The 12,799-nt window shown below is 47.7% G+C and overlaps 1 protein-coding gene across 1 annotated transcript; it reads right to left on the reverse strand.

Annotated features, from left to right (window-relative positions):
* Window positions 1-509: 509 nt before the first annotated feature.
* LOC115409712 (repetitive proline-rich cell wall protein 1-like) lies at window positions 510-12,298 on the reverse strand. Its single transcript, XM_030120988.1, has 5 exons — window positions 12,266-12,298; window positions 12,158-12,221; window positions 11,520-11,611; window positions 8,834-9,123; window positions 510-513 (listed from the first exon to the last, which is right to left on the reverse strand). Exons 1-5 carry the CDS (start codon window positions 12,296-12,298, stop codon window positions 510-512), a joined length of 483 nt encoding a protein of 160 aa, XP_029976848.1.
* Window positions 12,299-12,799: the final 501 nt, after the last annotated feature.

The raw sequence follows: 12,799 nt of genomic DNA on the forward strand, positions 1-12,799 counted from the left end.
TGGTGGAGCCGCAAGTCTGAGGAAACAGGCACTTCCCCGATTCCAAATATTCTGGAATGAAAAGGTCCAGACGTGCTTCCTGTGACAGGGAAATCTTCTGTGCACAAATCAAATCGACGCCACCTCTGAGCTGAAGCATGAACTGCTGTGTTTTGTGTTCTGTAGGGCTGAAACGATTCATCGATTAAATCGAATAATTTGATTATAAAACAGCTTCGAATTCAATTCTGTTGCTTCGAGGATTCGTCTTAATTGTCTACAGTGAAACTACGGTGAAACCGCTCGCGTGTGGCGCCCAGAACTAAAGCGCAGCCTGTTTCCGCACGGGAGCGCAAGACGCACGGACATGTGGGAGCACGGCACCAGGAGGCTGGTCAGGGTCGATCGGTGAGCTTGGTGGAGAGAGAGGAAGTGACGTTGCGAGAAGCTCTCAGTCGCGGGCTGTTTGATCGAGCGTACTTCGTTCTCCGATTATTTAGTATATATTAAAAACTCATTTGATGGCCTCCTCATCTGGGGGTGGAAGGAGGGGAAGCCTAGAAGGCGCAAAGGGCAAGGTAATTTCTAAAACATTTGGCAAACGTAGATCGGACACCTCGCCCGAGAAGGAAGGTAATCCTTTGTTGAAAATGGCAAAAGCTTCGGATGAATATAAAGTGATGTTCAAGATAAAAGATCAGACTGGGGACGGGTTCAGAGCTGTAAACCCACTAAAAATTGCTGAGTCTTTGAAAGCTGTAGGTGACGGTGTCGATGCTCGTGTGCTGTCAAGTGGAGCGCTTATTGTAATGTGCAAAAGTAAAGATCAAATGGATAAAGTGAGTAAAATTGTGAAAATTGCCAGCAAGAAAGTGGTAGCCACTGTGGTTGAGAAAAGAGAAATAGTACAGGGTGTCATTTATGGCGTTTGTGCTGACATATCAGAGAGTGAAATCAAGGAAAACATTAGAGGTGGTATTGTTAGTGATGTCAAACGATTTAAAGCTCGAGAAGGTGGGAACCCCAATGCCCCTGTCTTGATTTCATTTAGTGGCACCAGTTTGCCAGAAAGAGTGTTCATAGGCTGTTTATCCTACCCTGTCAAAAGCTATGTGAAGCCCCCTATAAGATGCTTTAAATGTCAGCGCTTTGGACACATGGCTGCGTCATGTAAAGGGAACAGACGGTGTGGAAAATGTGGGGGAGATCATGATTTTTCAACATGTGAGGTGTCCACTCCAAAATGTTGCAATTGTGGTGGAGGTCACATGGCGTCCTCAAAGGAGTGCCAGCTATTCACAAAAGCTAAGCAAGTAATGGGAGTAAAAGAGCAATACAAGATTTCCTATGCGGACGCAGTGAAGAGAGTAGAGACAAAATCTCAAACCCGGCTGTCAAATGCTTCTCTGAGTGAGCCAGTGGCCACTAAAGTTTCCCCTCATTCTTCTAACCAGGATTTGATAGTGGTGAATAAAGAGTCCTTTTTGGCTTTTATTGTAAACGTAATGTATGATTCCCGCACAAAGTTCTCGAAATCAGATTTAATCAGCTGTGTGGTAGATTCTGCTAACAGGTTCCTGGGGCTGAAGGACTATGCTCCCTTGTCACTGTCAAACTACATGAAAGAAGGTCATGAGTCTGTGACTCTGTTAAGTCAATCCACATCTCGCTCAGCTAGGGAATGGGGAGAGGAAACGTCGGATATGGATCAGAGTGATCTTAATGACGATGTTTAGGTGATTTTTCATGGTACTCATCCTGCAATGGAATGCCAGGAGTCTAATAGCTAATGGGCAGGAGTTTAAGAAGTTTATTAAAGATTGTGAAGTTACACCAGACATCTTGTGTGTACAAGAGACATGGCTGAAACCATGCCTTGATTTTTCAATCCCTGGGTACAACTGTTTACGCGAGGATCGAGAAGGTAGAACTGGGGGTGGGTGTGCCACATTCATCAAGGAAGGAGTTCAGTATAAGCGTTGTGAGTGTGATGTTTCTTTTGAATGTTTAATTACTGAGGTGTGGAGCACTGTGGGGAAGATTTTTATAGTTAATAGTTATAATCCAGGTGAGCATCTGGCTTTAACAGAGTTTGATAAAATTTCGAGAATAACCGGCACATTGATGGTTTGGGTAGGTGATTTTAATGCCCATAGTCCTTTGTGGGGAAGCCATAAAAGAGACTTAAATGGTTCTGTAGTTGAAGAGTTTTTAGATAGGAGTAATTTTATAATGCTAAATGATGGCACCCCAACTCGTATTGATATTAACACGAACAAGATGTCTTGCCTTGATCTTGCTTTTACTTGTCCATTGTTAGCCAGGATGGCAGAATGGAGAGTTTTAGATAGAGACTCTCTTGGTAGTGACCATTTCCCAGTGATGAGTATCTTTGATAAAACCCTTGTGACTGAATCTTCTGAAAGACCCTCTAGGTTGGACTTCAAACGGGCAGATTGGGATAAATTTAGGACAGGGACTAATGTAGGGGTGGCTAATGTAAATAGTGATGGCTCTATTGAGGAAATGTGTGACTCTCTTTCATCTATGATTATGAAAATAGCCTCAGAAACAATTCCTTGCAGAAAACAGCTTCGTCATAGAGCCATTGTTCCGTGGTGGAACAAGGAATGTAATGATGCAGTTAGGAAAAGAACTGAAGCATTTAAGAGATTAAGAAAATGTCCTACTATGGAAAATGTTTTAGATTTTAAAAGGTGCAGAGCTCTGGCTAGGAAAACAATTAAAGACGCAAAAAAGAAAAGCTGGAGAGAATTCTGTAGCACATTAGGGCCAAAAACACCAGTTAAGCAAGTGTGGTCAAGGATTCATAGAATGGTGGGGAAAATGGTTAATACTTCTATCCCAGTGTTAAAAAATGGGAGCTTGGAGGCAATTTCTAGTAAGGAAAAGGCTAATATGTGTGTTAAAGTATTTCAGGATGTGCATAATTCAAAGTTTTTAGAGGAGGATAGTCTTAGAGTTAGAAATGAGGTTCAGCAAATTAATGGTTGGAAGCTTAATTCTACTAGCGATGATAATAGTTCTTATAATATGTATTTTTCTCCCAAGGAGCTCAAAGAGGCGATTGAGGCTGGAGCTAACACCGCGCCAGGCCAAGACCAGATAAGTTTTAAGCTTTTGCAGCATCTGGATGACCTAGTGCTTGAGGAGATCCTTGCTTTGTTTAACTACATATGGGAGGCTGGTACATTACCAAAGGTATGGAAACACGCTGTGGTTATTCCAATCTTGAAGCAGGGAAAGGATGCCTCCTCTCCTTTGTCTTACAGACCTATTGCGCTGACTTCAGTTCTCTGTAAGGTGATGGAGAGGATGGTCACTAATAGACTTGTGTACTTTTTAGAAATGAATGATTTTTTTGTGAATTATCAGAACGGTTTTAGAATTGGCAGGAACACAATGGATTCTGTTGCAGTGTTGGATCGAGATATTCGAAGGGCAATTATTAAAAAAGAGGCTTTAGTGGCCGTTTTCCTCGACATTGAGAAGGCCTATGATAGCATGTGGCGAGAGGGTTTGTTAATAAAACTATTTGATGCTGGCATCAGAGGCAGGATGTTCAATTGGATAAAGGATTTTCTTAAAGACAGAACAATTCAGGTAAGAATAAGCAATCAAACCTCAAACACCGTGAGTATTTTGAATGGGACGCCACAAGGATCTGTAATTAGTCCTGTTTTATTTAATGTAATGATAAATGATATTTTTCAAAGTGTTAGTCCAGCCTTCGGAAAATCCCTTTTTGCAGATGACGGTGCGATTTGGTACGGTGGCAGAAATGTCAACTTTCTACTGAGGCAAACTCAGAAAGCGTTAGATCAGGTGGTACACTGGGCAAACATGTGGGGTTTTAGAATTTCGACATCAAAAAGTAATTTTATGATTTTTGGTCTTAAAAAGAAAATTCCTGAAATGACATTGCACTTATACAGACAGCCACTAGAAAGGGTTAAGGTGTTCAGATTTCTGGGTTTATGGATGGATGAAAGGTTGACGTATCATACACACATCGGAAAGACTGTAGACAAATGTGAAAAAATAATTAATGTCCTTCGAAGTTTGGCTGGCAGTGATTGGGGAGCAGACAGGACAACATTGCACATGGTTTATAGAGCAATGATTAGAGCAACATTGGATTATGGCTGCTTTGTATTTGGAGCAGCAGCTAAAACTACCTTGCAAAAGTTGGATATTGTCCAAGCAAAAGCCCTAAGAGTTTGTTGTGGAGCGTTTCGGACTACACCTATACCTGCCCTTTTGGTTGAGATGGGGGAGACCCCTCTTACACTTAGGAGGAGAAAATTGGGACTCCAGTACTGGGTTAGACTCGCCGGACTTAAGCATAAGTCTTCTGCTAAATGTCTTTTGGAAAACTGCTGGGAGTTTGAGAAGAGTAGTGGAAAAGAGTCCTTTTTAAATTCTGTCTGTAAGAGGGCGAGGCAGATGGGTATAGAGAAAGGAAGAGTGGTGGGATCAGTGTGGTCTCCTGTCCCGTTCTGGCTTCTGCCAGAACCTGAGGTCCAGCTGGATTTTGTGGGATTAGATAAAAGTCAAGTAAGTGCTCAAATAAATGAATTTGTGGAGAATAAAAAAGATTCTTATCATATTTTCACAGATGGGTCAAGGGATCCCTCTTCTGGAAAGGCAGGTTTTGGAGTTTATACAAGCAATAATAAAATTGGAAAAAGTGTGCGTGTTTCTGATCATATATCAGTGTTTACTGCCGAGCTGTTAGCCATTAGGTGTGCCTTGGAAGGGATTGAAAGGAACAATTCAGAAGCGTCTTATATATATTCGGATTCTCTGTCTGCCTTACAGGCAATCTCTGCTGGTCCAGTTGGGGCTCGGGTAGATGTCATTTTGGAAATCTTGAGCTGCCTTCAGAGAATAGAGTCCATGAACTGTAGTGTCATATTTTGCTGGATCCCATCTCATTCAGGGATAGAGGGAAATGAAGCAGCTGACTCTCTTGCTAAGCAGTCACTTCTATGTATGGAAATTGAGTACGACCTCTGTTTGGGGAAGATGGAGTGTTCTAGTATAATCAAAAGTGCTGTGCAGAAACAGTGGCAAAGGGAGTGGGAAACAGAGACCAGGGGAAGGCATTATTTCAAGTGTCAACCCACAGTGCGGGAGTCTGGGCTTGCTTCATTTTCCTCTAGAATTAATCAAGTAAAAACAACCAAATTAAGACTGGGGCATTGTGGTCTTGCAGCCTGTTTAAAAGTACTGGGAAAGCACCCGGATGGGAAATGTCAATGTGGGAAATTAGAGACTGTTGCACATGTGATTTTATCCTGTGATCGGTACTCTGCAGAAAGAGCAGCTTTGTATAAAGACCTTTCAAAGCTTAAAATGACTGTATTTTCAATCAATTCAATCTTTGCCTTTGGAATAAACTCGCGAGACATAGAAAAGGCTATTGTAAGATTCCTTCTTTCCACCAACCTTTACCCGAGAATATAAAGACTTGCGAGTAATTCTCTGAACAGCGGAGGGCAGCATTACACTGTGTATGTGTACAGCCTGCCGGAAAGGAAAAGAAGAAGAAGAAGAAGAAGAGCACGGCACCAGATAAAGAGCAGAATGAGGAAGATGCTGGCGAAAAGGAGGAAGGAGAACAAAGAAAGCGCCAGAAAATGTCAGAAGTTTGGGACAACTTTAAAGCACAAAAGGAGAGAGCGCGGCGCGACGTCAGCCCGGCCGAGCGGCGCTGCAGCATCATGACCGCCCCAACCCCATGCTGCAGCAGAAGACACAGGAAGTGACTGTAGTCTGAAACAGTCGCTCTGCACTCCTTTAAACGCACTTTCCTTTCAGGGCGGCTGCCAGTTGAAAAGGTGAATGAGCTGTTGTGGACTCGGTTTGATTAGTTTTGCACAAGACAGACGGCAAATTAATGTCCATAGGAACTGTTGGATAATACTGAACATTGCTGCCGTACTTGAAGTGTTCTCCAATAATCAGCTTTCATGTGCATTTTTTCTTAATGAAGCTGAGGCCTCAGCCCTCTGTCAGGCTTTTCTTTTTTCTATTTAAATAATTTGTGAGTTTAAAGTACAATGTTCGTCCTAACAAGGAGTGTTCCTGTGCAGTTTAATAAGTGTTACTGCAAGCTTTAATAGTAGTTCATTTTTTTGTCCATGGTGAGTTTTATACTTCTCAAAATAAAAAGAAATGTAAATACATATACACACACACACACACACACACACACACATATATATATACAGTATATATATATATATATATATATATATACACACACACATATATGTATATATATATATATATATACATATATATATATATTCATGGCTGCACAAGAACAGGCCCTGAACACAAGATCAATAGAGGCCGGGATCTACCACACCACACCAGACCCCAGGTGCAGACTGTGCCAAGAAGCCCCAGAGACAGTACAGACCATCACAGCAGGGGGTCAGATGCTGGCAGGCAAGGCAGACATGGAACGGCAGAACCAGGTAGCGGGCATCGTGTACAGGAACATATGTACCCAGTATGGACTGGAGGTCCCAGGGTCAGGATGGGAGACACCTCCAAAGGTGGTCCAGAACAATCGAGCCAAGATCCTGTGGGACTTCCAGATCCAGACTGACCAGCAGGTGACGACCAATCAACCTGACATAGTGGTGGAGGATAAACAGCAGGAGACAGCTGTGGTGATAGATGGAGCAATCCCAAGTGATGGAACATCAGGAAGAGAGAGAGAGAGAGAGAGAGAGAGAGAGAGAGAGAGAGAGAGAGAGAGAGAGAGAGAGAGAGAGAGAGAGAGAGAGAGTGGGCCGTGAAGGCAACAGTGATACCAGCAGTGATCGGGACACTGGGAGCAGGAACCCCCAAGCTGGGAGGATGGCTCCAGCAGAGACCAGGAACAACATCTGAGAGCTCTGTTCAGAAGAGTGCAGTCCTAGGACCAGCTAAGACCCTGCAGAACCCTCCAGGTCCCAGCCTCTGGTAGACCCTGCAGAACCCTCCAGGTCCCAGCCTCTGGTAGACCCTGCAGAACCCTCCAGGTCCCAGCCTCTGGTAGAGGACCCGAGCTGGAAGGAGACAGACACGATACCGCCGGGTGGTGAGAACACAGAGCCGCGGACCGGAGACTTTCAGCAGGGATCCTGTTTCCTCACTCCGGAGCTGCTGCTTCAGTCTGAACAGAAACAAGTCGGTGCCAGAAGGAGAGTAGATACGTTCTCCTAAATCAGTGATTTCAAAATAAAATCTGTGTCGCATTTTTGTCTTCACATTGTTTTTTGTAATTCTTCGGGTAGAACATGTGACAAACAACGTGATCTGATCATTCTCTGCTTTAGCAGAATGACCGATGTTGTTGACACCAAAACTGCACAAATCAAAGCTCCATGACCGGAGCGGCTGTGTTGCCAGATTGGACGGGTTTCTGCACAATCAAGCTTCTGTTGAACCCGAGGCGGGTTGATGGAACGGCTGTGTGTTTGTGACCTGTTTTTTTTAATGCAAATCCGGTTTTTACGGTTTTAACATGTATTTTCTACAGAGATGGAGGTCTGAGCTGCTTTCTATTGTTGGACGGTTTCAATATTATATTTGGGGCAGATCTGGCAACCTCCATCAGCTGTGAGTGACTGGACCAGACAGGGGCTTCCAGTGCGAGTCCAGCAGAGTCTGGTTCTCAGCTTCCCAGCCTGGCGTCAGGAAGAAGCTCCAGAGTTCAGCTGATTTTCACACCAGAAGATGAAACTGGGGCGACTGCAGCTGCTCAGCGTTCATGACATGGATGTTTTCTTCTGTTCAGGATGCAGATATTAAAGAGTTGATGCAAACACCCCATGTGTATTGTTTCATTTGTCACTCAATGAGATTCGATAAGAGAACTGATGAGGAATCGTACCGATGAGCAGTATTGATGAAGGAATCGGAATCGCTGAATCCCTAACCATTCCCCTCCCTGCCGCTGCCCCGACTCAAGATCGTTCCGAATCTCTTCCACCGTTTTCTGTGTTGTTGAGGCCTGAGGGACACAATGAACAAACCTTCCTGAGAAATCCCTCCCAGCGTCCCGGGTCCAGCAGCAGCGCTGGACGCAGAAAGACTGGCGTGCACACAGCGAGCATCTCCAGTCCGCCAGGGCCCGGGTCCTGGTCCGCCAGGGCCCGGGTCCCAGTCCAGTCCGCCAGGGCCCGGGTCCCGGTCCGCCAGGGCCCGGGTCCCAGTCCGCCAGGGCCCGGGTCCCGGTCCAGTCCGCCAGGGCCCGGGTCCCAGTCCAGTCTGCCAGGGCCCGGGTCCCGGTCCGCCAGGGCCTGGGTTCCAGTTCGTGGCTCAGTAGAAGCGAGCGCTGGAGGCTGCTTCGGTGCAAAAAGTGGGCGTGCAGCCAGTCCAGCAGTCTGCCTCCATGTTCCCCGTTTGGCTGCAGAAACGGCAGGAAGTCACCGCTGCAAGCAGCAGGAAGTCACCGCTGCAAGCAGCAGGAAGTCACCGCTGCAAGCAGCAGGAAGTCACCGCTGCAAGCAGCAGGAAGTCACCGCTGCAAGCAGCAGGAAGTCACCGCGGCCTTCAGGTTTCATCACCAGTTAGATGGCGCTAACCTAAAGCTAACCTTCAGCTAGCATCATCCTTGATATAACGCCACTTTGGCACGCAGCCAAACACTCACTCACAGTCAGCTGGCGTTTCTTACAAAGTACCGACAAACGGTCGGCGAGGAAGAAAGGTAAAACACACACGCCTGGAAAAATCCAGTAAAAGCCACGAAAAGTGGGTCATAGATGTGTTCTGGTCTGGTCCAGCACCTGCTGCTGTTCCACACAGAGGAGGCGCTGGCTCCTCCCACACTGGCTCCTCCCACAGAGGCTCCTCCCACAGAGGCTCCTCCCACACTGGCTCCTCCCACACTGGCTCCTCCCACAGAGGCTCCTCCCACAGAGGCTCCTCCCACACTGGCTCCTCCCACACTGGCTCCTCCCACACTGGCTCCTCCCACAGAGGCTCCTCCCACACTGGCTCCTCCCACACTGGCTCCTCCCACAGAGGCTCCTCCCACAGAGGCTCCTCCCACACTGGCTCCTCCCACACTGGCTCCTCCCACACTGGCTCCTCCCACAGAGGCTCCTCCCACACTGGCTCCTCCCACAGAGGCATGGAGTCCAATGAAATCACACATACAGAACAGCGGCCGCTGCTCTTCAGTTTAGTCAGTTTTAAATTAAAACAGCTGTTTGTTTCAGCAGGAATGTAAAATGCATGTTGAAAATCATCTCACACACACACACACACACACACACACACACACACAACCCGTGTATATAATATATACCATGTCAATTATAAGTTATGGTTGACACTGTTTTTAAAATGTTGTAAATAAATACTGTTTATACCTGTTGTCATCTGTGAATTACAAATTATAGATTTATAAAATGCAAAACATTGTTTTTTTTTAAAAGTATTCTGGAAAATTCTACCAAAAAACCATCATGGCAGCACAAACACACAACCTGAGGCACAAACACACAACCTGAGGCACAAACACACAACCTGAGGCACACACACACAACCTGAGACACAAACACACAACCTGAGACACAAACACACAACCTGAGGCACAAACACACAACCTGAGACACAAACACACAACCTGAGGCACAAACACACAACCTGAGGCACAAACACACAACCTGAGACACAAACACACAACCTGAGGCACAAACACAAAACCTGAGGCACAAACACACAACCTGAGACACAAACACACAACCTGAGGCACAAACACACAACCTGAGGCACACACACACAACCTGAGGCACAAACACACAACCTGAGACACAAACACACAACCTGAGACACAAACACACAACCTGAGGCACACACACACAACCTGAGGCACAAACACACAACCTGAGACACAAACACACAACCTGAGAAACAAACACACAACCTGAGGCACAAACACACAACCTGAGACACAAACACACAACCTGAGACACAAACACACAACCTGAGGCACAAACACACAACCTGAGGCACAAACACACAACCTGAGGCACACACACACAACCTGAGGCACACACACACAACCTGAGGCACAAACACACAACCTGAGACACAAACACACAACCTGAGACACAAACACACAACCTGAGAAACAAACACACAACCTGAGGCACAAACACACAACCTGAGACACAAACACACAACCTGAGACACAAACACACAACCTGAGGCACAAACACACAACCTGAGGCACAAACACACAACCTGAGACACAAACACACAACCTGAGGCACACACACACAACCTGAGGCACAAACACACAACCTGAGGCACAAACACACAACCTGAGGCACAAACACACAACCTGAGGCACAAACACACAACCTGAGACACAAACACACAACCTGAGGCACAAACACACAACCTGAGGCACAAACACACAACCTGAGGCACAAACACACAACCTGAGACACAAACACACAACCTGAGGCACAAACACACAACCTGAGGCACAAACACACAACCTGAGGCACAAACACACAACCTGAGGCACAAACACACAACCTGAGGCACAAACACACAACCTGAGGCACAAACACACAACGCGGTCAGTAAAGTCATTCTGACTGTGGAACCTTCCGGACTGGTAAAGTCAGACGAATCATTCGTGAAGTTAAACTCGTTTTGAAATTTGACTCCTGCTCAAACCTCCATTTATCAAGTCCTGAAATGATGAAGCTGAAGCACAGAGACACGCACACACACACACACACACACACACACACACACACACACACACACACACCCCGAGCAGATGAAGTGTATCGGTCCGTCCAGCAGGGGGCTCTCTTGCCTCCCAGATCATGAACACACTGACACACGAGCAAAACTCTGGACAGGCGAGAGAAGAGGAGAAACACAACCAACTACCACACAACCAAACTACAAAACTACCACACAACAAAACTACAAAACTACCACACAACCAAACTACAAAACTACCACACAACCAAACTACCACACAACCGAACTACAACACAACACAACTACCACAGAGCCAAACTACCACTCAACACACGCAGAAAGACTGAAACACTCAGAGACTCACAAAACAACAACAAACAGAAAGTCAATAAAACAAAGAGCTGCACAGTCTGGAGGACAGACACACACACGTCCCGCCCCTCTCTCCATCATCGCCTCGGTCTCCCAATGAGCTGCGCTCCATCGCTATAGCAACCGGTCGCCACGACGACGAGACACAGCCAGCATCCTGGTCTCCGCTGCCAGTTTCAGTGGAAGGAGAGAAAGCGAAGGCGCGGCGAGCTCGGAGGCGGCAGAGCGGCGAGACGGAGGAGACGACCACGACAACAACGACAACAACAACAAGTAAACAACCGCTGGGCGTCCCCCGCACCGCGCCGTCCTCCAGAGACGCTTCTGTCTCCGCGGGAAACTTCTGCATCCCAGGAAGTCTGAGAGCAGCCGGAGACCCCGGCGCCCAGACAGCTCCGACGCCACCAGACCGGCGGCAGCAGAACCGGCACCGGACCCGGCACCGGACCCAGCACCGGACCCGGCACCGGACCCGGCACCGGACCCGGCACCGGAACCGGCACTGACACCAGCAGCGGCACTGACACAGGGTGAGTCTCCATCTGCAGGTCTGAGATGCTTTAACAGAACAGTAGAGTCAGACGGCTGGAGCAGAGAAACCCTGAGCAGAACCAGGGACAGGGGCAACGGGTAGAACCAGACCCAGAGGAGCCTTCCTGCAGAACCAGACTTCCTGCAGAACCAGGCTTCCTGCAGAACCAGACTCCTGCAGAACCAGACTCCTGCAGAACCAGCCTTCCTGCAGAACCAGACTCCTGCAGAACCAGACTCCTGCAGAACCAGACTCCTGCAGAACCAGACTCCTGCAGAACCAGGCTTCCTGCAGAACCAGGCTTCCTGCAGAACCAGGCTTCCTGCAGAACCAGGCTCAGAGGAAGTTGGTAGAGGTGGTTTCAGGACGGCTCCTGATGCTCACCTGTATGATGTCAGGGGGTTTGAACCGGTGGCACGGTGTGGCAGTGGACGGTCTGGGTGCTGACAGCTCCTGAAGGTCACGTGTTTGATGGCCGTGGAGCTCGTCCAGGCAGCTGAACCTTCCAGGCCCCACAGAGGGCGGAGCAGCACACCTCAGGGTCCACCCACATTCTCCTGGGGACACGCCCACACTCCACCTGGAGACACGCCCACATTCACCTGGAGACACGCCCACACTCACCTGGAGACACGCCCACACTTCATCTGGAGACATGCCCACACTTAATCTGAAGACACGCCCACATTCTACTGGGGACACGCCCACACTCCACCTGGAGACACGCCCACATTCTCCTGGAGACACGCCCACACTGTTCAGAAGTTGACGCCGAGCCGCTGAGTCCTAGACTCAGATCAATCCCTGTTCTTCACTGGACGTGTGTGTGTGTGTGTGTGTGTGTGTGTGTGTGTGTGTGTGTGTGTGTGTGTGTGTGTGTGTGTGTGTGCACAGAGTGTGTGATCATCACTCTTGTCGTCATGTTCTTAGCATTAGCTTTGTTAGCATAGCACAAGTGTGTGTGAGCGCTTGCTGTTGATAAACCTGCAACAGAACCTGGACTCTGGGTCCTGGTCCTGACTGTGGATCCTGGTCTGGACTCTGGGTCCTGGTCTGAACTCTGGATCCTGGTCCGGACTCTGGGTCCTGGTCCGGACTCTGGGTCCAGGTCTGGACTGTGGGTCCTGGTCCAGACTGTGGGTCCTGGTCCGGACTCTG

The sequence above is a fragment of the Salarias fasciatus genome, chromosome 22 (genome assembly GCF_902148845.1).
Source record: "Salarias fasciatus chromosome 22, fSalaFa1.1, whole genome shotgun sequence".
Classification (NCBI taxonomy): Eukaryota; Metazoa; Chordata; class Actinopteri; order Blenniiformes; family Blenniidae; genus Salarias; species Salarias fasciatus.